General features: G+C 40.0%; 1 protein-coding gene across 3 annotated transcripts in view; it reads left to right on the top strand.

Annotated features, from left to right (window-relative positions):
* FMN1 (formin 1) overlaps nucleotides 1–27,120 on the top strand; it is a 406,441-nt gene that overhangs the window by 145,028 nt on the left and 234,293 nt on the right. For all 3 annotated transcript variants that reach the window (XM_029237537.1, XM_029237536.1, XM_029237538.1), the window contains one exon: nucleotides 6,632–6,693. In XM_029237537.1, coding sequence (XP_029093370.1) covers nucleotides 6,632–6,693 — 62 coding nt within the window. The remainder of the gene's footprint in view (nucleotides 1–6,631; nucleotides 6,694–27,120) is intronic.

Raw genomic sequence — 27,120 nt, 5'->3', positions numbered from 1 at the left:
TTAGAGTCCATGGGCAGGAACAGAGCCGCGGTTTTCATTTTGGGGGGAAATCAGAAATTCTCTAATTCCCCAGCTGTGTGCATAATCCAGTTTTGCCAGTGTCATGTGTGTATGGTAGGGAGGGACTGAGATACATAGGATGTGTGTGTAAAGAGAGAGTATAAGTGAAAACCAGATTTAACCACAAACTGGTGACTACAGGTCTGGAAGTCTCCATGGAGAAGATGGACAAATCATAGTCACATAACTTGCTGGAACCATCCATCATGACTCAACACTGTTTGTGTTGACCCCAGACTTATCAAACCTCCCTGTGATTAAAAATACCCCGTGCCCCTTTTAAAGAGTTAGGGAAAAATTTCCCAGGTTTACAAGTGATTCTAGTAATTGGATAAAGCCAACAACCTTTAAAGTTCTTAGGCATTTTGAGTTTTGTTTATACCTAATGATGCTTACCCAACCACGAGAACAACAGTAACTCACAAATAAACAAAACAAGGAAACAAAAACTCTGTGGAGGCAATAGCACAGGTTCTTTGGGCTTGAATGACATCGTTGGTACTGACTAGCATGTGGTTTGGGGGGAAGTTGTTCAACCTGTGCGCCTCAGTCTCTCCGTCTGTAAAATGCGCCTTGATATAAGATCCACCTTGTGTGATGTGAGGATGGCATGAGTTAACCTCTGTAAAGTGCTTAGAACAGTTCCTGAGAAACAGCACTGAGCAATGTTATCTATACCCTTATGTAATTAAGAGAAGCTCATTCAGTCCGTGACAAACTGCAGCAGTGGTTCCCACATGCCCCCACGTTACACAGATCATCTTTAACTTTGCTCTTGGTGAGGTGGAGAACACAACCCTGGTATGGTATCTGGCAGAAAGGACGTTTTGTTGTTGTGAGCTGATCAAAAACAAAGGTTTGTACAATAAAAAGGGTCACTACCAATTAGATCAAGTACTTGACTAGAAAGAACTATATTTTTATGGAGGGAAGTTCTTACTTATTTTCCTCAAATGTTGAATCCTGTCAGTCAGGATCCCTTTTCCTTTTTCTGTCTTTCCATATTATGTAGTATTTTCTTAAAAGACATTCTTCAGACTTCTTTTTTGTGGGCTAGGTTATCTGAATCCATTTGTTAGTTTCCACTGGGGCTAATGAGGCTTCAAAGAAGTCTGCCTTTTTCAAGCCCTTATAGTCCAAATCTCTATTCCTCCTTTTCACACATTCATAGAATCCCCAAACTACTGAATTTCAGGGTTGAGTTCTCTCTCTCTCTCTTTTTTTTTGGCCGTGCAACATGATATGCGGTATCTTAGTTCCCTGACCAGGGATTGAACCCGTGGCCCCTACCGTGGAAGCGCGGAGTCCTAACCACTGGACCGCGAGGGAATTCCCAAGTTCTCTCTTTTTTTTTTTTTTTTTTTTTTTTTTTGCCGCACGCGGGCCTCTCACTGTTGTGGCCTCTCCCGTTGCGGAGCACAGGCTCCGGACACGCAGGCTCAGCGGCCATGGCTCATGGGCCCAGCCGCTCCGCTGCATGTGGCATCTTCCCGGACTGGGGCCTGAAGCCATGTCCCCTGCATCGGCAGGCGGACTCTCAGCCACTGCGCCACCAGGGAAACCTCCCAAGTTCTCTTTTTTAAGAAACAAAAACATCCTTTGTGTTGAGTGGAGACCTCTGCCTCCCCATCATCACCCCCAAGAGACAGGGAGGATTTGCCTTGGTCCACTCCAAGGCATTGGCAAACCCAAAAAATGTGGAGGGAGGGGACGGCCACCAACAAGACACAATTGAAAACTACCAACCAACTATGATTCGTTATTCTGTAACCTTTATATTCTCTTACCGTTCTCTTATGAACCCTCAAAGTGAGCATTCCACTAGTGAGGGCCTCAACTTCCTCCTTCTGCGTGCTGCCCAGAGATTGTATTTTGTCATCCTTGTCAGGAATGGGGGTGTGTTTTCTTGCCACCTGTCACACTGGGACTGTTGGCACAAATACTTGTTTGAGGAGGAGATGAATCAAGATTTACTGGGTGTTAGCTTTGCAGTGATCTTCATCAGTCTGTTGATTAGTCGTAACTATATCTGTCACACCCTTACAGGTGCAATTTACACAAAATGAATCATTTCCAAATATATTCTATGTGATTTCTATTTAGGATGTAGACCTTATTCCCAAGGGGCATCAATTTTGCAGGAAGGTTGGTTTAGCTAAGCTTCCTTCGTTTACTTTGTAGAGACTTGGAATTGATTAAGGTTTAGATATTGATCATCATATAGGTTAGGACTCAATATGTATACCAGACGCACACTTACTAAATTGTTTTATTCTTATTTGATCCATCTAGAGACTCTTATGCCTATATGATATTCTTTATATGATATATGAGAAAATTATTATAACCAGAGTGACCTTTTTTCTTATATTTTTATGTCAGGTATACATAAAGAAAACGGTATAGAAGGCGTAGAGGTTAAAGAATAGTTTTTCAGTGAACATGCTTGTTCCATCATAGCCCAACTCAATTCCTCCTCTCCTGGATGCCTCCATTATCCCGACTTTTGTTAATATGATTTGCTTTCCTTGTATAGTTTTTTCATTTGTGTACCTAGGACTAGGATTGTTGGGTAAGGAGGTATGAATATCTTCAATTTTATCAGAAAATGTCAAACATTTTCCGTAGTAATTGTACCGGTTTGCACTGCTGCCACAAGGGTATGAGAGTTTCCATTGTTCCACATCTTCACCAGCAGTCAGTTTTGTCCACCTCGATCCCTGATTACTAGTGAGAATGAGCACCGTTCAATTCATCTGTTACTTGTATGTCCTCTTTTTAGAGTGTCTATTGACATTTTGGTCTATTTTTCATTTTCCATAGTTTTTTAGGAACTATTTACATATATTTATACTAGATCTTTATTTGTTCCAAGTATATTCTCCCACTCCGTGGCTTGTCTTTTCTCTCTCTTTATGGCATATTTTGATGAAAAGAAGTTCTTAATTTTAATACAGTCAAGTTTGTTAGTTTTTTTTCCTTTATATGTGATGCTTTTTTGAATCCTAAATTCCTCCCTGCCCTGAAGCTATAAACATACTATGCTATGTTATCTTATAAAATACTTACAGTTCCATTTTTTACAGTTTAGCTCCTTACATGGTATAAAGTTGGGATCCAGTTTTCATGTGAATATCCACTTTTCCCAGCCAATAGTTATTGAAAAGACTACTCTTACTCTAAAGAAAGATCTTTTGTGCTGCTTCTGTCATATCTAGTGACCATAAATTTATGTTCTGTTTCTGGGCTCTCTAGTCTATTTGTCTGTCTCTTATTCCTCTTTCAGTACCACACTACCTTAATTAGGTTGTGATATGGAAAGGTATTTCTTGTTAGATGGTAAGGCAAGTTGTCTTACTCTGATATTTAATTGGAGTTTCTTGGCTCTTACTGGCTTTTTGCACGTTTGTGCTTCAATAAGCGTTTTAGAATGAGCTCCTCAAGTTTGGACAAAACAAAAACCCTTAGAAATGTTGAATGGGATTGCATTGAATCTGTAGATCAATTTGGAAAAATAAACATCTTTACAATATTGAGTCTTATCAAAAACATGGCTTGCTCACTTTCTGTGTCCTTCTTGGTAATATATTTCAATATAGTGTTTCTATTTTCTCATATGAAGTCTTACATATTTTTGGTAAGGTTCTAAGTACTTTATGCTTTTAGAGGTACTGTGTCAAGTGTTCTTTGTTAAACTGTTGCTAATATCAGGATTGTTGTATACTGATTTAATATCCAGCAACTCTACTAAACTCACATATTAATTCTAACATTTTATCTGCAGAATCTTTTGGAATTTTCTAAATACACAATCATAGTGAATAATGGCTTTATTTTTTCCTTTATTATATATAAAAATATGTGTGTATGCACAAGTGTTTCTTTTTTTTCTTGTCCTACTGCATCTGCTAGTGCCCTTAGGAAAACAATGAATAGAAGTGGTAGTAACAGGTATTCTTGTGTTATGCTGAATCTCTTAGGGAAAACATTGAAAAGTTAAATACTTGTAATATTTAAAAATTAACATACTGTAGAGTTAACTTTTTTCTTTTTGGTATGAAAATTCTGATCCTGAGTTTCAACCCGATGTATAGATTCATGTAACCACCACCATAATCAGGACGGAGAATAGTTACATCACCTTCAAAATTCCTTTGTATGCTGCCCCTTTGTAGTCAAACCTTCCCCCCATCTCTAACTCTTGGCCACTGGTTTTCTGATCTGTTCTTCATCCCTATGGTTTTGCCTTTTCCAGAATGTTATATAAATGAAATTAAACAATAGTTAACCTTCTGAGACTGACTTCCTTCACTCTGCATAATGCCTTTGATATTCGTCTTTGTTGATGTATCAGTAGTTCATTCCTTATTATTGCTGAGGAGTATTGCATTCTATGGATATACCACAGTTTACTTATACATTCACCCATTGAATTATGCATGTTTTTAGTTCTGCAACTTATTCAGCTTCCTTGGATAAGCTGCTTCTCTATGCATCAGTTTATTCATCTGTAATGGGGATAATGTACCTACATCATAGGGTTATTGTGGGAACAAAATGAGTTAATACATATGAAATACTTAGATAAGGCCTGATATATAGTAAGTGCTCAGTAAATGCAATCCATCATTATTGTCCCCAATATTAGTAAAGATTTTGAGGTAGAAAACTTGACAAGTTCAAGGAATAGCAAGAAAGCCAATGTGCCTGGCATGTAGTGAGAGGGGAAGGTGGCATGTAGAAGGTATGCAGGTGTAAGGTCATGAAAGGCCTTATGGACTGCCGCAGGGAGTTTTTTGTTTTTTGTTTTTGTTTTTGTTTTTTTTTTTGCGGTACGCGGGCCTCTCACTGTTGTGGCCTCTCCCGTTGCGGAGCACAGGCACCGGACGCTCAGGCTCAGCGGCCGTGGCTCACGGGCCCAGCCGCTCCGCGGCATGTGGGGTCCTCCCGGACCGGGGCACGAACCCGTGTCCCCTGCATCGGCAGGCGGACTCTCGATCACTGCGCCACCAGGGAAGCCCTGCAGGGAGTTTTGATTTTACTCCACGTGGGAAGCCAGGAATGAGACATGATCCAATTCATGCCTTTAATAGATCACTCAGGCTTCGGTGAGGAGATGAGTTAATGGTGGTGGTGGGAATGAAAGCATATTACTGCGGTGGTCCAGGGAAAAGATGGTGGTGGTTTGGACCATAGTGGTGGTTGTGGAGTTGGTGAGAAGTGCTTTGATTGAAGGTAGGGTTTGGATGTAGAACCCACAGAACTTGCTGAGGGATCGTAGTTCAGTGGAACACATTTCCCATCAGAGTAGTGGTGTGGTTAGTCACAGTTATCAACAGCAACACTCCGCTCTCTCACAGCTTTCCCAGAGATTTTCCTCATCCACTTTTTAAAAAAATTTTTATTGGAATATAGTTGATTTACAGTGTTGTGTTTCTGCTGTACAGCAAACTGAATCAGTTATACATATATCCACTCTTTTTTAGATTCTTTTCCCATATAGGCCATTACAGAGTATTGAGACAAGTTCTCTGTGCTATACAGTAGGTTCTTATTAGTTATCTATTTTATATATAGTATGTGTGTCATCGGCTTTTGAATTGAAACCTAAACTTTCATGCCTGAATTTCTGGAATCCATCTGAAGAAATAACATGCCTTTTCATACATTTTTAAGTGACATCTAAATGACTTCTTTCTTACTCATAATCACAGCCGCAAACATATTTGTGTTTCAAAAAAAATAAAGCGACTTATCCCACAGCAATTTTTTCTTCTAGCATTTTGCTTTGTGGTTCTCTGCAGCCTGTATAGTGCTGTGATTGACCCCACATTCTTAGTTGTCCTGCTGGAAATAAAGTCGTCCCGGGTGCTTCATGCTTTGCCAGCGGGATGGTAGTTTTAGTGGCTGGCAGGAGTTCCTGTGTACACTTAGGACTTATTGTTGGAATAAACATTATTAGACTCAGACGAAAATTGGACCAGAAATTTATTTTTGTCCTCCTTTCAACCTCAACTCACCCTAGAGTCTCTCATCCACGTGACAAATGGTCTTGACTTTCTGAAGTGATCTAAAGATTAAAATCAGCCCTGGGTGCTTGCTTATTCAAATGGAGATTTCTTTTTTTTTTTTTTTTTTGGGAAACAGTTAAAAATAGAGTTCTGTGATCTCACGTAGAGTTTTCTTTTATTTCCTGTGTGTCTGCTCTTAACATGACTGTATTTGTTCTTTGTGGGGCTTTAACTCCTCAAAGACAAACACCAGACCCGGTCTTTATCTGGAACACTTATTATAGCTTTTTCTTTTTTTTTGTTTAACCCTATCCTATCTGCTTAATTTGGGACGTCTCATAATTCAGGATTTGCTAAATCGGAGTAAATCTCCCTTCTATTCTGAGCTTCTTGCTCTGGTTTGCCCCCGTTTTCATCATCTCTTATCAGGTTAATGTCTAACTGTGGTATTTATTTACTCAGTTGACTTGTAGGAGGGCCTCTGGAATCTTGGAAATATTCACTTGAATTTTGTGCCTAATTTTGTACTTCTTTGTAATTGGCTTCTCTTGTGATTACAGAATACCAAGCTGCTATTCTACACTTGAAGAGGGAGCACAAAGAAGAAATTGAAAACCTGCAGGTATATCTCTTTGATTCTCCTGAACTGGTTATCTGAGACTGATACTTGGTTTTCTCATGTGCTGAAGTAAAGACTCTGCTTTTGTTGACATATTTACCTAGACAGCATCTGCACCTTGCACCTGCCACTGGGCCTTGAGTTTATCCTGGGGATGAAAGCCTTGAACTCCATTTTTAATAGAATTCAATTCCTATTTAAAAAAAAAAAAAAATACCACAAATGCATTTGGGAAAAGGATTTGATTGGAGACAATGATGGTTTTATTTGGAAAGCAGGCAAGAAGATAAGAGTATTTAGGCTTTTACTGTTTATAAGAAGACTTTGAAAAATTGTTTCCTGCGCACAGTGCGAATTATTTTGTTGGACATCCTCCCAGCCATGTGTTCATATCTGTCTGTCGCTTAGCATATGTCTGCAATGTGATGTCAAGCAGATTAAAGCACTTAAGGAAGTGGCCCTGGTAGGAGGAAGAGTTGTGCTGGGCCAGCCATTCCATATCCCCAGGGAGTGCTTGGAAGTTGCTGACTTGATCTCCTTTGTGAAGCCCAGAAAATCTGAGGGATCATTTCCTTTGTCCCACTCATTATCATTCCCTATGTTTGGTATTTGCTTGCTGTGCCTGTAGCAGGAAGTTTGAGAGTCTTAATTTCACATAACTAAATATTGAATCAGGCACTGATTCTAGTTTACTGATGGCTGGGGTTGACCCCATATCTCAGGAGAGAATATTAGCGAAATTCAAATCAAACTTGGTAGTATGTATAGTGCTTAACTCATTACATGCTAAGTCAGTGAGTGTGTGGATCAAATATTCTTCTTTCCATTAAATGATAATATCCTTTTAAAAATAACTGTGATGGTGTACTGGACTGTATATGAAGTCACTGCAGGTAGCAGAAAGGTCATTAAATAAGTCATATGGGGTATGAATACAGGCCACCCCTCTCCAGCTTGGTTTAAGTAGTTTGGAGGAGAGAATGAGTCCATTTCACAAAGAAACAAAAAAGTGGAAAAGTACCTCTGACTCCTAGGGGACAAAGAGAGGGGGAGGCCCTTATCTCCTTTGTTGCCAAAGGTTCTACAGAGACCTTTTTTCCTTTGTTCTGGTGTGCAAAAGATTCTCAGCTGTCTCAGAGAAGCTGAAGTAGGGATTAATTTAAGAGGCAGAATGCTAAAGAGGGTGGTACAGAAGTGATTCTGTGAGAAGTCTTTTTAACAGCTCAGCTATAAGAGTTAACAGTACCTTCCTCAAGTTGTAGACCATCCCTGGGAGGACTTTGACAGCTAAATAATATTCACAGGAACCACAGGTACTTACAATCTCCGGGTTCTTCCTTTGTGCTGGGCATTTTTCTAGGCATGTTCTGTGCATTATTTCACGTCTTTTCATCTCCACAAAAGTCCCATGATCTCACATCTCAAACCAGGAGAAGGTTGGAGAAGGGGAAGAGAAGAGTAAATGGAAGGGGAAAAAGTATATTGGGATCATGATCTCCGCTTAAAATAAAGGTTAGACCAAGATATGATTGACAGTAGTAAACGTTAAAAAATGTTCCTAATTATACCTTCAGTTTTAAGTATCTCTGAAATAATTATGTTCTTGTAATGCTGTTAGTAAACTAAAAAAAAAAAAAAAAAGTCCCATATTGATGATTTATACCAACTTGCTGAAACCCTGTGGCAATGGCACGCTATTGCCATCAGCGTACAGATGGGGCAGTGTACCCCATCTGTACGCTGAACTGTAGTTGGGAACTAGTCCAGCAGTCTGACAGCTCTCGATAGGAAACTGGCAACTCTTATTCCTCATCTGACCTAGAGAAGTGTCTTGTTGGCAAACAGAGAATTTTAAAGATTCAATTAGGAATAGTTTCAAATATGGAGAGATTGCTCGCTGCTTCTAAAAAAAAATTGGAAAAGCTGGCAGTGTTGGGCCTATTTTCCTGTATGGTTTTAACCTGCTGGGGTTAAGGGGCAGACGTCACTTCAACGAGGACACGTGTTCTCTAGTTTGCCACTGTTCCCATTGTGGGCCGTTTTCCCTGCCTGGCTCCTGTATGCTGTCATGAACCCCTGTTCTCTGGGAGATGTAGAAAATAACTAGGTGGGTAGCAACACCAACCAGTCAGAACAGACACAAATTTGTAAAACAACAACCCAGCCTGGCTGCACTCTTGGGGTACTCGCTGAATAATACCATCTCCACCTGTTTTATTCCACAAAATAACAAAGTCACATCTCCTGTCACAGGACTGGTTAAAGACAATTGGTGAGCAGCTGTTTCCTTACTCATTTCTTTATATGGATTTCCACTTGCAGCCTTCATTGCCTGTTAGATTTTCTTTCTCCACTTAACAGGTCACGGAGAAGTCAGACGTATTTCAGGACTTCTTCAAAATGCCTTTCTAGAATAAGAAAGATTCCATGCTTAAAGGACACAAGAAAAGTGATCCATTCTATCGCCATATACAAGATTTGATATGTATGACATTTAGTTTTTTGAGACTGTTTTCATAGACTTTAAAGAAATAGCATGGTTCAACAGAGAACCTAAACTCAGTTTGCTATTCTGTTTTAGACCATAGATTTGTAGGGAAGTCATTTAATTGTTCAATTCCCCCACCTGGAAAATGGAATCCTTACCATTTTAAGTGATTTGATTGGAAGTTGAAACTTTCAGCCCGGAGTCCCAAGGCTTGTAAGTGGGGAGTCTGGAGTTGTAATCTCATGCATGCTCTGTAGCCCACATTTGTGGAAGGCTGTGCTCTAGAAAGGGCTTGGTCCTGGGACCAACTTTTCAAAACGTGTAGCACCTTAGATACATAGTCTCCCTGTAGTTCAAAAGCAAAAAATTATTGATGACTTGAATGAATCCATTTCCAAATTCCATCAATTTATATATACCTTCAACTCAAAGCACTTGACTGACTTTTCTACTGAAAGCTCCAGCAGGAGAGTGGTGGCAGGTCAGACATTTTCCATGGCTTGACTATTTCATGTCATTTATGATTATAACCAGCAAAATTCTTAAATTTTGCCTAATATGCCCTTTATGTAGCAAACTCTGCCTTAGAGAGTATATGATCACTTCATAATATTCAGTATCATCTAGTTCAGTTTTCAGTTTTGAGTAATTCTGTGTTACTGATTTTATTTTTGAAAAAGTGGCACCTTACATTTACAGATACTTATTTGAGAAATTTTTGCTTGTGGTAGCCATTGCATAACAAGTTCATGACCATTGGGTAGAAACATAGTTCACACCTGCCCTTTTAAGGCATGTGATAAAACTAATTCTACCACGGTATAAACGAAGAGTTTTTCCTTCAGGATTGTCTAGGAGCAAGGTTTGACAGTCACTATCACAGCTCTTGTGGAAAATCTTTCTCTACATAGTTGATCTTTGTCTTACCGTAGTCAGAGGACCAGGTGTGATACTATTTTATGCGTGACGAGAGTATGAAAGAACTCAGGTTTTCGAGTCAGGATTCAGTTCAACTCCTTGCACGGTGACATTAGGAAATTAATCAACGTCTCTGGGACTTCTCTCAGTTTCAGCATTTGTGCAATAATAATCATATTGATGCACAAATAACAAATGTTGGCAAGGATGTGGAGAAAATGGAACCCTCCTACACTGTTGGTGGGAATATAAATTGGTGCAGCCACTGTGGAAAACAGTATGGAGGTTTCTCAAAAAACTAAAAACAGAACTGCCATATGACCCAGCAGTTCCACTCCTGGGTGTATATCTGAAAAAAACAAAAACACATGCATCCCACTGTACATAGCAGCATTGTTTACAATTACCAAGATATGGAAGCAACCTAACTGTCCATCAACAGATGAATGGATAAAGATGATGTGATATATATATATATATATACACACACACACGCGTGCGCGCGCATATATACATACAGTGGAATACTACTCAGCCATAGAAAAGAATGAAATTTGGCCATTTGCAACAACATGGATGGACTTAGAGGGTGTTATGCTAAGTGAAATAAGTCAGAGAAAGACAATTACTGTATGATATCATTTATATGTGGAATCTAAAAAAAATAAGACAAGCTAGTGAATCTAACAAAATAGACTCACAGATATAGTAACTAGTGGTTACTAGTGGGGAAAGGGAAGGGGGGAGGGGCAAGATAGGGGTAAGGGATTAAGAGGTACAAACTATTATGTATAAAATAAATAAGCTAGTGGGAAGCAGCCACATAACACAGGGAGATCAGCTCAGTGCTTTGTGACCACCTAGAGGGATGGGATAGGAAGGGTGGGAGGGAGATGCAAGAGGGAGGAGATATGGCGGTATATGTATATGTATAGCTGATTCACTTTGTTATAAAGCAGGAATTAACACACCATTGTAAAGCAATTATAGTCCAATAAAGATGTTTAAAAAAAAAACCAACAGATGCTCACTACACTGTAGAATGTAGTACTGATATTTAAGATAGATTAAACATTATTGAGTAAAAAAAATTAAGTTGCCTATTAGTGGTATGATTCCTATCATAAAAATTGTGTGTATGCGCCTGTGTGGGCTCATAAATAGTGATTTGAAAATTTTATTTCCCATAATGTTTACAGTGGTTGCCAGGTTAGGATTTTTTTCTTTGTTAATTAGGCAGTTCTGAATTCCTTGAATTTTCAACATGCATATGTACTAGTTTTATGATTTAAAAAACTCAATAAAACAATATAATCTATATAAATAATTCAATTTTATATACTAAAATATAAATAAATAAGCTACAAGGGTATATAGTACAGCACAGGGAATATAACCAATATTTTACAATAACTGTAAATGGAGTATAACCTTTACAAATTGTGAATCACTGTGTTGTACATCTGTAACTTATAAAATATTATATATCAACTATAGCTCAATTAAAAAAATAATTTAAAAAATTATGATAATTTGATGATGCCTCCCTTCTAGGATTGTTCAATATGACGTATACCCGGTTACCAACACATGCTCAGTAAATACTATTTCTCATTCCTTTTGCCCTGCACAGGTCTCCTTATAATTAGGCAGCTTGAGTTTAGAGTGGTCCTCAGGCTCATTTGGTTGAGGACTTCCCTGGGACTTTGACTTATTCTTTGAGGGTGACTTTTCCATGATCTTCCAGCTGTTCTTCGGCATCTGTGCTCTATCTATATCAGGGGGTCTAAACCAGGCTTTCCCAAAGCTCATTCTACTGAACGGTGAGCCTCTGAAATGCTCCTTGACAAAAGTATTTCATGGTCAAATAAATTTGAAAAGTATCTTGTTCCCCTGTTAGAGCTTTACCATGAATAGAGAAGAATGGAGGGAGGGAGGGAAGGAGGACTGTATAGCTTGTTTCTCACATAATTCTTTTTTTCCTCCAAGTAACTGATGTTTCTGAACTGCTCTATGTTGATTCGTATAATCTTAATGTACAAGGCACATTCTGAGTTCAAGTGAAATCCTTTGAGTGGTCTCATCACCTTTTCATGCTATCAAGGTCCTGCTTATTAATCTGATTGTAGGCACCTGGGGGGAGCAGTTTTCTTTCTGTCTTTGAAAGAACCCAGCAAAGTGCTTGGCACAGAGATGATACATAGATATTTCTTTGAAATAGCTAACAACCTATGATTCAAAAACATTAGCACCTGAATGTAATCAGATCCTCACTGTGTGCCGACCTTTGTTCGATGCATTTGGCGTTTGTATCATAAAGAGTAAATGTAGAAATATAAGCAAAGTAATAGACTTGTCCCCATTTTATACATGACAAAGCCTGAGGCTCCCAGAGACCATGAATTGTCAGAAGTCCTAGACTAGTAAGTGGAGGAACCTGAATTTGAATCCACCTAGATCTGTCTGACTTTGAAGCCGATGCTCTTTCTATTAATCAATGCAACATTAATGGAAAGAATGTTAGATCTACAGACAGAAGGTCTGGAGTGAGGTCTTACTTTGGGGACGAAGAACAATGTGAACTTCGGGCAATTTTTTGGACTCAGTTTCCTAATTTATAAAATGAGGGACGGACCAGGCCATATACTAATAGTACCTTTGAATTTTTATTATTGGCCCAAGCATACATTTTTAAAAATTTCAATTTGTCCACCACAGTGTCCTTTCAGCCTTAGGGTTATGTAACTCAGAGTCTCCAAAGCCCTGTTATTTACACCCCCCTCCCCCGTTTTCCTTTTAGCTTCTTCCGGAGGTTCCCCTTTCTAAGCCGGGGAGGGGCTCTTCTCAGCTCTGCTTGCTTCCGTGGGACACTGTTCGGGTGTTCAGTGACACTCTGCCCTCGAGCCTCCCAGGGCTGATTAGGATACCTGAGTCAGGGAGGGGATGCAGCTTCTCAGAATGGTAAATGCAGCTTCGATAGGAGGGCCGGTTCTTCTTTCTGACGGGAGAAAAGCATGAGGGACGGGTAGGACTTCTTTGACTCTTGACTTCTTCAATGTTGAAAGTCGAAAAAAAACAATGCGTGCCCCACATCTGGCTTTTGAGGAGCTTGGATAATTTAAGAATATTGTTTTTGACCAGCACTTTCAGCAGTTTGGAAGTAAGTGCCATGGAAATGACATTGTTTTATCTGTTATTAACTAATGTTCTTTGGGTTGTGGGACAGAAGAAAAAGAACTAGCCAGCCGTCACATTTCCTTTACGGGAACCTTTTCTATTTACCCCATTCATCACAGGCACAGTCCTTCACTAAGGGGAAACTTGACTGAGCAATGGCCTCTGGCAGGCCCCTGCTCATTGTGCAACACCGGCACATTTCTAATCTGGTAACTCCTACTGTGAAGTGATCCAGGGATGGGCGCCAAACAAGAAATTAACTTGCATTCTACCTCGTGGTCCCCCAGAGAACCAAATGGTATGTTGGCCTCCACTAAGAGGAACTTGTAGGCTTCCTTACTTTTGTCTCTCCAGCCCACCCCACTGGTCCATTTCTAATAGTAAACACACTGCTGTTGAAACAAAATTGAGTACAAACTTGAGCCGATACAGCTAAATTTATAAAGACACGTACATCCTGAGCCTTTCCCATCTGTTATGTTCTTTGTTATCAACACAACACATTTGAATCTATTAATTTATGGAGAATACTTTGAGAGAAGGGGAGTAATTTGTAGATTGATAAACAAAACTTTTGCAAATATGAAATATGATGATTTCATTAAACCATCATGGTATTCCCCTAAGTGCCGATATTTCATTACCGAGATGCCAGGAAAGAAGACAGAGTGTTGGGAAATATTATTTTAATTTATTGTTTCATTGTGTATATACAGTACAATGTTAGGAGTTTAGTAGATTTGCTGGTTTGCTGGTGTTGAGATGCCTGTTGGGCCCCTGGCTACCTAGAAGCTTGCAGATATATTTGGAGTTGAACTTTGATGGAAAACACAAAGCAATTAATTCCCTAGCTGACTGAGGCCAGGAGCCCTTTGTCTCAGCCTTCAAGATGCTGTCTTGCCCCATATAATTCCATTATTTTTTCAAGCTGCATTTGCTGATAGAGGGAAAATGGTTGTAGAATGAAGAGTGTGTGCTTTACTTTCATTTGTATCATTGAGGCTGATGCCGGCTTTGTTTACCTCTCAGAGGCCATGGGCTCCAAACATGTCTGCTGAGTCTTCTTTTTTTTTTAATTGAAGTATAGTTGATTTACCGTGTTGTGCCGATCTCTGCTGTACAGCAAAGTGACTCAGTTTTTCACATACACACGCACACACACACACACACATTCTTTTTTTTTAACATTCTTTTTCATTATGGTTTATCCCAGGAGATTGAATATAGTTCCTTGTGCTATACAGTAAGACCTTGTTGTTTATCCATTCTAAATGTAATATTTAGTTTGCAACCCCAAATTCCCAGTCCATCCCTCTCCCACCTGCCTCCCCCTTGGCAAGCACAAGTCTGATCTCTGTGTCTGTGAGTTGAGTCTGTTTCTGTTTTGTAGATAGGTTCATATGTGCCGTATTTTAGATTCCACATATAAATAATATCAAGTGGTATTTGTCTTTTTCTGACTTACTTCACTCAGTGTGATGATTTCTAGTTGCATCCATGTTGTTTCAGATGGCATTATTTTGTTCTTTTTCATGGCTGAGTAGTATTCCATTGTATACATGTACCACATCTTCTTTATCCATTCATCTGATGATGGGCATTTAGGTTATTTCCATGTTTTGGCTGTTGTGAATAGTGCTGCTGTAAAAACCCCACCGAGTCTTAAACTCTGAACTTGAGTCACTCATGTGGGCCCAGATGGTTATTCTTTTTTCAATAGTTTTTGACTTTAGGGGACAGGCTGATGTTGGACCAGTGACTTTTTGAATGTTGGCCTTTGCTTTTTAAAAAATGTTTTTAAATTGAAGTATAGTTGATTTACAATGTTGTGTTAGTTTCTGGTATAGGCTTTTGCTTTTTTGACTCTTCATGAGAAACGAGGAAGTGAATGAAGTACGTTGAGCCTGTGGGGAGTGCTTCCTTCTCCCCACACTTGTCCTGCCTTGCTTCATAATGCTATGTGTTTTGTACAGTCGTGTACCATTGGGTGAGTAATAGGTTTTTTTTACCCATAAAGTAAGAGTATAGGACTAGGTAGTCTACATTTCCTTCTGAAGTTCAATTATTTCTGGCCTGGGAAGAGTGGGCCCGTGTGTCCGCCTCAACTCATCCCAGAAGTCTTTGAGGTCCCCTGGTCCCACATTACCTGCAGCAGTGCTGGGCAATGAGTCGTAATATGGTGAATAGTTGCTGAGCAGTATGACTGGACGTTGCTAGAAGTTTCTTCATGACTCAAGGTATTTCAGTAGAAAGATGTTTTAGAGGTAGCATTAGGAGAGCCAAAGAGTTCTTAACTTTATGGCGCCATCAAACACAATCCAAAGGAGTGAGTTTGCTCATGTTAATGTCATTTAAAAAGTCACCCCTGAATCAATTTAAATGAGCACGTGTACTCTTAATTTGCCACAACTCTTCCCCACGTTCCCTGTTGTCTTGCTGCTGTTGATTGCCAGGCCCTGTAGACATCCACGCTGGTGACCCCCGGTGTAGAGCTTGGAGAGGCTAAGTAAGAAAGTCCTCATCCTCTTTCCTCCATGGTTTCATGCGCACCAAGCAAACATCCTTGGAGCTTTTAGACCTTTGTGGGCTTTTACATTTCTTTTCTCTTCCTTTTTCCTTCCTTCCTTATTCCCTTTCTTTCTTCCTCCTGTCCTTCCCTGAAAGGGCTATTGATGGAATAGAGAGGGCAGCTGTGTTGGAAGGGTGAGCAAGAGATAGCTCTTCGTGCAAACACTTGGGTATGGTTGGTGTTCTACTACATTTTTTTTTTTTTTTTCCTGGTACGCGGGCCTCTCACTGTTGTGGCCTCTCCCGTTGCGGAGCACAGGCTCCGGATGTGCAGGCTCAGCGGCCATGGCTCACGGGCCCAGCCGCTCCGCGACATGTGGGATCTTCCCGGACCGGGGCACGAACCTGTGTCCCCTGCATTGGCAGGCGGACTCTCAACCACTGCGCCACCAGGGAAGCCCTCTACTACATTTTTAGGAAGCAATAGGGAGAAGCTTTGTTTGATTTTCAGAGTTTAAATGCTGAGTACCCTTTGCTTTCTGACTTAATTGGAGATGGTTATGACCATAATTGTTGAATATGAAGTACAAACGGCCAGGCACTCTACTTGGTGCTTTATATACGTAATTTCTAAACAAGTGAGGCTCAGAAGTTAAGTGCTGTCCTGCGTTTTCATAGCTGGCTGATGGAATGGCAAGATCTCCTAACCAGGTCTGTCTGGTTTCTAAATCTACTCTGTTTCCACTGTCCACTTGTCAGCTGATTTGACGCATTTTCTCTAGTATAATGGTTTTCTAACTTTTCATTTTCCCTCTTCCCCTCATCCTGTGGCAAAGACTTCTGCAGATCATCCCTTATTTTTATCCTGTACAAGCTCTTTCTATGGTAAAAAAAACAAAAAAATGGAGACATTTATGTGATGTTTATAAAGAAAGAAAAAAGAGCAACAGAGACCTCTCATTTCGCTGGGTTCAGAAATGACGAACTGTTCTTCCTACCTAAGTATAGAAGAAAAGAGCACCTAGAACTGCATTTCTTGTAGCTGGTCCTGAGCCCAGCTTGAGGAAGAGCCTCTAGTATTTGTCACCATAATCTTGATATTTGTCTATATTCATCTTAGAGATTTTAAACCTGAATCTCAGAGGAATCAATTTCTGAGACCATAAATTAAGTAAGAAAATACAGTGGCAAAACTTCTCCGCATCTTGCCAGCTACTCACTTCGTTGATTTCTGCAGTTTGAATATAGTTCCTCAGCTGTTCTCAAACCTATCTTCCCCAACAGAGCTCCAGCATTACTGACTCCTTAAGCAAATGGGTGATGTGCCTCTTCCCTGTGTTGTCACCTATTTGTAGGATGTGCCCACATGTGATAAATGGGCACCCGTGCTTCCTCTAACAAGTCCAGCCTCATGTGGGCTTTGGAATCTAGAGTGTGAATATATGATGTCTGTGTGCGTGCGTGCGTGCGCGCGCGCGCGCTTTGGTCATTTCACCGCAGCTGCTTCTATTGAAGGAGTGATAATAGCTGATATTTAGATAAATGAGTTCTTACACCAACCCTGTGAAGCGGCACTCAGCCTCTACACTGAGCCTCTGAAAGTTCTTCCACCTTGAAGGTCCTTGCCTAGAGAGGATTTGTACCATGACCTTGGTTCTGGACTGACCCTTGCCTTTGATCTCTCCTCGGGTAGAATATCAGGCCTTAAGAACGATGGACCTTAGCAGCAGAATTTGCTGAAAAATAAACCCACATAATGAAGTCAACTAACCATTCATTGGATGAAATGTAACACAACTCTAGGCAGGACGGCTGAGTAGAAACACAGGTGTGGAATCTTCCTTGGGTTGAATCCTATCTCCGTTACCAACTAGATGCGTGGCCTTAAATGATCTAAACCTTTCGGAGCTTCAGTTTCTCATCTGAAACTGTGGTCATGGTGACATTGTAACTTGGTTGATATGATGCTGATTGCAACTGTTGTGTTAGCTAAGTATGGGACTGGAGGTACAGTGGCAGTGGTAGATGACGGATAAGTAACTATTTATTTGTTCTGAGGAGCAGCATGTTCAGTTCACTTTAAGCCAGTGGCTGTTGATGTGTATTCTTTGGCAGTAACGTTTACTCAATATAAACCATGCACCTGTATATATATATAAAAATAAATTCTGTGATTAATGTTATACCTAATGTTCCAAAGAGCATTGCTTTTAATATTTTTGTGATATAAGTGTGATGCTCTCGTTTCCATTACTGCCTGTTAAAGGAAATATTGCTGCTGCCATGATTTTATGAAAGAAATATCTGAATATGTGAAAGCACCCCAAGAGTTAGGGCCCCCCAAGTCTCTGCTATAAGGTATTGCATTTCAAAATTGTTCTTGCTCTAAAGATAAACTATAAAAAGCAGAGTTATATATATATAATTGTATTTTAAGGAGTTTATCTTTTTTATAAAAATACTCGAGCACCTGTCAAATATGAAATGTGCTAGAGATAAAACATCACTTAAGGGGACTTCCCTGGTGGCGCAGTGGTTAAGAATCCGCCTGCCAATGCAAGGAACACGGGTTCGAGCCCTGGTCCGGGAAGATCCCACATGCCGCGGAGCAACTGAGCCCGTGCGCCACAACTACTGAGCCTGCACTCTAGAGCCCGCGAGCCACAACTACTGAGCCCACGTGCCACAACTACTGAAGCCCGCTCGCCTACAGCCCGTGCTCCTCAAACAAGATAAGTCACTGCAATGAGAAGCCCGCGCACCGCAACGAAGAGTAGACCCCGCTCGCCACAACTAGAGAAAGCCCATGTGCAGCAATGAAGACCCAACACAGCCATAAATAAATAAATAAATAAGTAAATTTATTAAAAAAAAAAAACAAACCATCACTTAATAATAGCAGCTAACACTTATTGTATATTACCATATGCCAGATATTCTACTTAGCACATACCCTGGATTATTTTGTTTAATCCCCACATGGATTATGTTCTCAGAGGATTTACTGTTTAGTTAAAAGAACAGAATGTACAATAAAGGCTGAATAACAGGCAGTGTAAACTAAGTCCCTCATATTACCCAGAGGCTAATGAAGGGAAAGACTATGCAGTGTTAGCATTTTAAAATTACCTCCTTTCAATGGAATTTGCAAATTTCCGATCTTCGATCTCAGCTAAGAGAATTCTCAAGTCTCAGATGTTCTGATTGCCTTAAATGAGTGGCAATTTCTTTAATTATTTGTGAGTGGCAGTTATAAAGTGTGCATTCTTCTTACCACGTATGATAGATTTAGTTTATAGAGTGAATTCCCTCCCCTGCCCACCCTGTTTCCTGAACATGGTAACTTCACGTCTTGGACCTTGGTCAGTTGTGCTGTTAAACACTAAAACTTTGGGGGTTCCTGAAAAAAAAAAAAAAAAGCTGCTGTAGGTGTCTCTGTAATACAGTTCTGCTTATTTTCTTTTAACACTGTGTGCAGTGACCCCCTACCTGTTGAAAATAGATATGATATGCAAAATTTAAAGTATTAATTGAGAAAGGTATTGCATAGATAGGTGGATCTGTGTGATCGGTTATCTGTGTATTACAATTATTTTGGAAGCCATCCCCCAGTCTCACCACTGGAGGTCACCTTCACTCTTTTTCTCTTAATAAAGCTCCAAGTTTTCTGTTGATGATTAAAGGAGCTTTCCAGTTTAGAGCTATGCCTTAAACACATGAAAAAGAAAATTGCTCTTAGTTTTTTTCACAGAACAACATACACAAATATGTATGGATAGTTCTATACTCATAGGCATAATGCTTAATGTAATAACAGAAGCCGTATGTGTTGTGTTTATGGCCATAAATATACATGCACCTTCTATATGACAGAAGACAAAGAGCCACCAAAACAGTGCCTTTTGAAATGGAGCATCTGTGTTTCCTCTAAGAATGGACTCATCGAAAAGAAATTAGAGGTCTCTCTGTTATTCGTTCCTTCACTGTATGTTAAACTGCTGACTAGGTGTCAGGCACTGTGCTAGGTGCTGGAGGGAACAGAACACACATGATCTCTACTTTCTTGTAGGGAGCCTATAGTCCAGTCAGAGACAGATGTTGATAAAATAATCAGTTAATATGAGTGCGGTGAGGAAAAATACAGAACGAGGTGCTATGGATAGACTATAACTTAGATTTGAGGGATCGGGGAAGGATACTTTTAGGAAGTGACATTTAAGCAGAGACGCAAAGGATGAAGAGGAGTGTGGTTGGTTTGAGGACTCTGGAGAGGCCAGTGTGCCCAGAGGGCAGTGAGTATCAAATACGAGAGAGTTTGGGGGAGAAGCTCTGGAGTAGGAGTTTTCAAAGTTTTTAAACTGCATCCTGGACTAAGAAATAAATTTTACATCAAAACTCAGATTACATGTTTGTGTGTGCGTGAAATAAGGGTTCTGTTAAGCAGAAATTATTTCACGTGATGTATTCTGGTATATTCAACTCTCTTATTGTAAAAATTCTGGCGATGAGGCATAAATTGATTTGTTATCCCACTCGTGGGTCACAGACCACAGTTTGAAAACCTTGGGTGTGGAGGGGAACAAGAGGCTGGATTCTGGAAGGGTCTGGTTGGTCTTCTTAAGGCTTTCCAATTTCATCCTCAGAACAGTGGGAATCTACTAAGTCTGAGCAGAGAAGTGTGTGACATGAATAGGATAGATTTGTGTTTTCAAAAGACCCCCCAGCTGCTGTTGCATGGGATAAATAGTAGGGGAGCCGGAGTGGAAGTGGACAGGACAGTTGGGAAGCATGGCCATCTTGCGGGTAGGAGGTGATACTGGCTTTGACTAAGGCAGGGGCATGGCTGGGAGAATTCACGTTCTCTGACAAAAAGCACTCACTTTCTATCAGTGCTGATGGTTGCTTCTGCTGAAACTGGAACTACTAAAACTACCACTGTTGCTTCTCTGTTTTGCACAGCTTGATTTTTTTTCTTGGGTACCTAGACCACTACTTGAACATAATAAGTACACAATAAATATTTGTTGAATGAATTAATTAATAGGAAGGAAGAAGGTGCTGACACTGTACTACCCTTTTGAGTGTGAAATGAGAAAGCTCTTTCTTGGTATCTGCATACCCTTCTCTCATCATAACTGAATATATACACACCACCAGGACAATTACTTTTCTCGACAAGTAGGTGACAATTTCTTATACAGTCTTTGGAAGCTGTTAGTGGGTATGTATATTATATAGTTCTGTGTCTTAATACTACATACGGCATGACCCCTTTCTGTTGCAAATAGATATAATACACATAAAGTTTTCTCACAAAATTGAGAAAACATAGAATAAAGGGGGTTTTTATTCAAATTTGGATGGGGTTTATAAGTTGAATCTTATGAAATTGTTGATATTTGACCTGTTTTGACTCTAAAACAGCAATTTCATATGGCTTAATGCAGTATATTAGCACCAAAAGGCAAGGCAGTGAACATGTGCTGGAATTACATTCCTCCGGATGGACCATATCCTGAGATGCTCATTGGGGTCAGGCAGGGATTGAGAGACTACAACTGAGAATGCCCTGAGGCATTGCCCAAAGGATAGTGACCTGTATATTCTATGGTAACCTTTTTAAGTTAGACCTTATCGTTGAGACCTCTCATGACTCTTGTGTCCCATGTCAATTACAGAATAATCTTGGTGAGCAATTTCCTGGCCTTCAGGCAATCCATGAATAAAAAATTATTAAAAACTGTTTATCCAACTTTAATGAGTATTTCCTGGTCTAGTGAACAGGCTAAATATTTCATGTTCTTCCTAAGTGAGCCCAAACTGTTTTATGTTTAGTCCATAAAAAATGAATAATGCTGCCCCACTATTGATCATGTTGGCCTCTGTAATACAGGTCTTTATAAAATTATTTGTATTTTCGTTTCCTCAGAGACCTTTCGTAGTAAAACTTTCACTTCTAAAATTAGAAGTTACAGGAATATTATATTGTGGTACAGACACATACAAAGGCAAATAATTAGAACATTAGCAAAGGAAATGAATTAAACCTCTGCATTATATTGATTGCATGTCTTTTTGTTAAACAAATGTTTTGTTGAATCTTTACTTCTCCCACAGGTACCAGTTTTTTTTAGGTAAATGAAATTTGAAAACTGAGATATGTTCTGCTGTTCAATACGTAACCTGGAGGGTCTTTTGATTTTTTAAAAATTAATTTTCAGTTAGTCCTGCTGGAAATTTATGGATGCTAAGTCTGATCTTGTTTTTCCTGCTTCATACTTACAGTTCTCAACCACATCATCTCCTAACCCTTTTAAGTGGTGAAAATCTGTAATTATTTTCATGCAAAAAAAGGGTTTTCCTTTTTGATATTCTCAGCGCATAAAATAACATTGATTCCAAAGTTGATGAATATAGTACAGCACCATTATTTTCTCTGTGGAATTCCCACATTCTAGAGTAGCGGCTCAATCTTGAGGCTTGATTGCCAAAATCAAATGGAAAGTCCTTTGCTTCTGCTATAAAACAATGGTGGATGGGCTTAAAACTGAGGAGGGGAGAAAACAAGATTGCATTACAAATCTGGCAACATCGGCCACACTAGTAAAATCAAATCCAATGTTGTTTTATGACTAAATTTATGTGAGTGCCCAGGATCAAAGGCCTCAAATCTCACTGGACTACAAGGTCCATAGTTCATGGCAAAAACTCATCAAAAAGAACATTTTAGTCGTTTAGGCTTTTCATTTTAATCAGCCACAGTCATAAAAGAGCCTTTAGGTGTCCAAAAACATTTTGCAAGATCAAGAGGTGGTTTTCTCGGTCGTAGAAGCAGCTTTCTTATTGGATCCATATAATGCCTGTGGCCTTAGCGTGTCAAAGGGCCACTGCCTCCGCATTGTTTGCCCTTGTGGGATGGTTTCTTTCCGTTCTTCTAACTGTGTATTATGTGACAATAAATTATGGTGTCTGACGGAAGGACCATAAAATTTTCACACAATCTATCAAGCTATTTCAGCCATTTAAAGTTTGGCCTCTGACAGCAAGCCAGGTACTTTGTAATGTTTAGACAGAAACAGAGTCTACTGCCGGCATCTTGACAAGTGTCTAGAGACAGCTCTGCAGGGGAGAAAGAACACGAGGCCTGAGAGTGGGACCCAGTCTTAAGTCACAGCCCGGCTACTTTGTACAACTGTGACTTTGGACAACCCGTAAAATGGGGATCCTACCTTCACCACAGTGATGCTCTGATTCTATAGGGGAATATTTGTGGAGCTGCTCTCCCGCAGTAAGAACAGATATGCGTTGGGCATCGACTGTACGGGGAACCAGCCCGAGCAACCCTGCATTTTCAACAGGAGACCTGAGTAGGTACAGGGGAGAGCCTGGCTGGAGAGCAGCAAAGTGATGAGAAAATGTTCCCGAGAATGTGGAAGAGGGTGAAATCAGGGACCCAACAGGTTGAATTAGCTCTGGGGGAAAAGGGGGGCACTTCTTTTAAGATAAGAAGAAAATAGAGAATGAGTGCCTTTGTGTCTAGGCTATTAATGCCCTTATTTCTTTGCCTCTTTTTTTTTTCACCTTGGCCGCTGCACATAGGAAAAGAAACAGAGACACCTGATATTTCCCTACCCAGTCTCTTCGATGTCACCCTCTACCACCTCTTCTGCGCTTTCTCTCATTCGTTGTTCCCTTTCTGGCAGGTGCCTTCCCCTATTTGTAATAGTATATTCAGCTCTTCTCTACTTTAAAATCCCTTCGCTTGACTCCTGCTTCTTGAAGTTTCCATCCGTCCTCTCAATGGCAGGGTTCTCAAACATTAGTTACATGTTGCAGATTCTCCTACCGCCTGCCTTCTGCTACCTGTACTGAAGCGGCTGAGACCACAGATAAGTAATCGTCAAGTGCTGCTGGTCCCCTCTGGGTCTCCGCTGGCCTTGATTCTAGAGTGTCAGCGCTGAAATGCTTCCCCCAGCATCTAAGACGCCGAATTCTCCATTATTCCTCCTCCTCTGAGTGTTTCTTCATCTCCTTTGCTGCCCCCTCAGCCCTGCCTCTGCAGCACCCTCAAATGTGACTCTCCAAAAGGTGGCCTTGAGTTCCCTGGCTTCCTGTATGTTGTGTTTAGAGATTTCCTTTATTGCTGCAAGTCTGTATCTATGTAAAGGCTTTTCACACCTATTTATTCGGATTCAAATGTTTTCCTGAGTTCCAGCTCCAGGAAAGTTCTAGTTTTTGCTGGAAAACCTAGCCTGGGAAATGTCTTTAATATCTCACATTTAAAATTTCCAAAGCCTCAGCATCAAAAATGCAAAGAACCCCAGGGTTGAAAGGACTCATCTCCTTGTCTCCTTCTGACCTCCCCCTACACAATGTAAACACAGCACAAAACAGTCTTTTCTTAGCTGCCCTAATTGAAGGATCCACTGTTCTCAAAGTCTGGACTAGAAATCTCAGATGCATCTTTGGCAACTCCTGCACCCTCAGCTTTTGCATGTAGTTGATTGCCAAATGATGCTAATTTTAGCTCCATGGTCCCTTATCTACACTCATGCCTTGGCACCCTGCCACTGTCATCCTGATTCATCACACCTTTCCTATATTCAAGCTGTGTTATAAATTGATTAAAGATTGTTGTTCCTCTCTCTTACACACCTTTAATAGCCTACTATTATTGTCAGTCAGGTTGAGTCCAAGTCCTTGGTGTGGTATTTAAGACTTTCTAAAATCAGATTCAAACATACAGCTTCAGTCTTCTCTCCTACTTTTTCCCAATACTTTCCCATCACTCTGCCTTTTTCTTTTGCTTCGATTGCTCACAATCTGCCCCTCTGCCTCGCCATTCCCAGCAAGTGTTCCCTATTATACATGAAACCATCTCTGACTTCCCAAGGCTTCCTCCTCTGAAACCTTAGGGTCTTTATCCCTGACTTAGGCAATTATCAGACTCTCCTATTATAATCATGAAAGCAGAGGTTATAGCCCCTTCCTTCCAACCCCCAGTGCCAAAGCACGTGATAGACGTAAACCTTCAATGAATAGCAAACAGTTGAATCTTCGATCACAGTGATGCATGCATTAGTGCATAAATTAACCACTGGTTGCTTTTCTCTTTTTCTTTCTCTGTAGTGGAAACTGGGTTTAAACGAAGGGGATTATACAGGCAGTATTTTTCAAATTCAGAGATGTAGGAGAACTATAGTTGGAAAACTATGTTCCCGGGAGGTTTTTTTAAGCCAGTTTTGAAAGTTTATGACTCTCTATTGGGAGAATGGTGTTTATTTCTCATTGTCTTAAATGAACATTTATCAGACTTTGTATGTCTAGACAGGTTATGGTGATTGATCGTTTGTAATAGTTTAAGTGAAAGCAACATGGACTCATTTGAGTTTTTGGTAATTTGTAAACCCTTTCCTTTTATGGATGAGACTGAAAGGCTGAAGGAGTTGATCTTTGAATCAAGCTTAATGCTTCTCATCCTTTTCTTTCCTAATGCCCTTAAGGGAAGCAACATGCTCCCAACAGGACAGGGTTCCTTATAGCCAAGGAAGCTGACCACCCATTGAGACTCACCTTCTGGTTACTACTTATTAGCAATAATAGAGCCCAAGCCCATGAAGGCAGCTGATAGAGGTACCTTGGCTGGAAGTCAGGTCTTTTCCCAGTCCAATGTTCTGTCACTTAAGCCATACAGAGGTTGCTCTGCTGAAGGCGAAGAAAGTGTTAATTGCAACTTAAGAGATGGGCAGAAAAACCCTCACGTATTCCAGAATAGTGTGTGGTATCGAGCATATGCTACCTGAGATTTAACATAGCTTGTTTAAAACCAAAATCTTCAGGCACATGAACAAAATTAAACATGGTTCTTTTAGGAATGTACAGATCAGTTGGAGGAAAGTAAGGCCACCTCTTCCAAACATTTAATTAAATTTCAACTTTTTTAAGTTGTTGCTTTTTAAGGTCAGAAGGTTATCTCATACTTTTTTTCTCCTGTGCTCATTCTTTATCTCTGCAAGATTAAGAATTGCATTCAGGATTTATGAATAGGAGCTTGAGAGAGTATTTTCTTATTCTCAGATGAGATTTTCTAGGTTTGTGAGCTGTGGGTCAGTGTGTGCAGATGGACTCTGTTCTATTATAACCTAGACCCAAACATTGGACTCCTACAGCATCACTCACTCCTTGCTCAGGAGCAGCCTAATTACCAAACTAATAATAATGATGATGATAATAATAAAGGGAGAGACACAGAGGCTGCCAGCTGTCAGAAATACCTCTCGGAGTGATTTTACATTTTACCCCTAAACCCTGTAACCAAGCACCACCCATACCAGAGGACTTTTTAAAACACCCTTACTGTGACTGGAAACTGTAAGTGTTGCTAGAGGATTTGGCATGGCTAACAACCCCCCGCCACCCATCAGCTTTTAAAACCAATCACACACAGAAATAAAGTTAAATATTTCCTTCTTTGTGAGCCCCAATTTTTTTAGTACTGGACTGTTAACTGTTTTCCTTATAGGTATATCATATTTGGATTTAATTCTACTTTTAATCTTACCTGTGCTGTGTTGATAGGAGAATCTGAAAAACACATGAGAGAAAAAATACAAAAAAGAAAATGATTCGAAAGAAAATAGGCTTTTGCTTTTACATTTGGCAAGCTGAGACTGGGGTATGTTTAGCAAAGTAAATTTGGACCAAGAAAAATGATCTTCGCGTCAATCTCTATAAAAATCAAAATTCCTTCCTTTCAAACACCTCAGCCATTCTAATCCATTTCATATGTGTATTAATATTGTGTTCAAGGACATGCAATCAGAAAGCCTTCTACTGCTCTGAAGTGCAGTGAGGGAAAGGTGATGGTCCAACACTGAGATTCCTAGTAATCTAAATATTTAGAATGTGAGTAGTTTGTAATTATTTAGAATGGATGACTGGCGTAGATACTTGAGCCAGTTCATTTTTTTTCACGAAGGGTGCATGGCACAAAATTGGCATGTGTAAGCTCTTGTAGCAGATAGATTCCATGAGACAGCAGCATGTTCATGGTATGAAACACTGCAGCAGTCATGTGGTCTGATGCAGACGTTATATAGCTGGCCCTGTATCATCATTAACCTTCATATTTAGTATTTAACTTTGGAATGACTTGTGTAGAAATTATGTATGCGTTTTTTAGGTAATAGTGCCCCTGTCTTTTCACACATTTAATATGGACAGCTGTAACATTTAAAATAGAAAAATCTTAGAGAGAGCAAATTACAGCCATCTATCAACCTGAGTCAAACTAAATTCGAAGTGACATTTAAACTTTGCATGGAGGAGTTAAACATTTA

Source organism: Monodon monoceros, unplaced genomic scaffold, assembly GCF_005190385.1.
Source record: "Monodon monoceros isolate NGI ecotype Baffin Bay Population unplaced genomic scaffold, NGI_Narwhal_1 Super_Scaffold_21, whole genome shotgun sequence".
Classification (NCBI taxonomy): domain Eukaryota; kingdom Metazoa; phylum Chordata; class Mammalia; order Artiodactyla; family Monodontidae; genus Monodon; species Monodon monoceros.
This window is presented reverse-complemented; position numbering and strand designations above follow the sequence as displayed.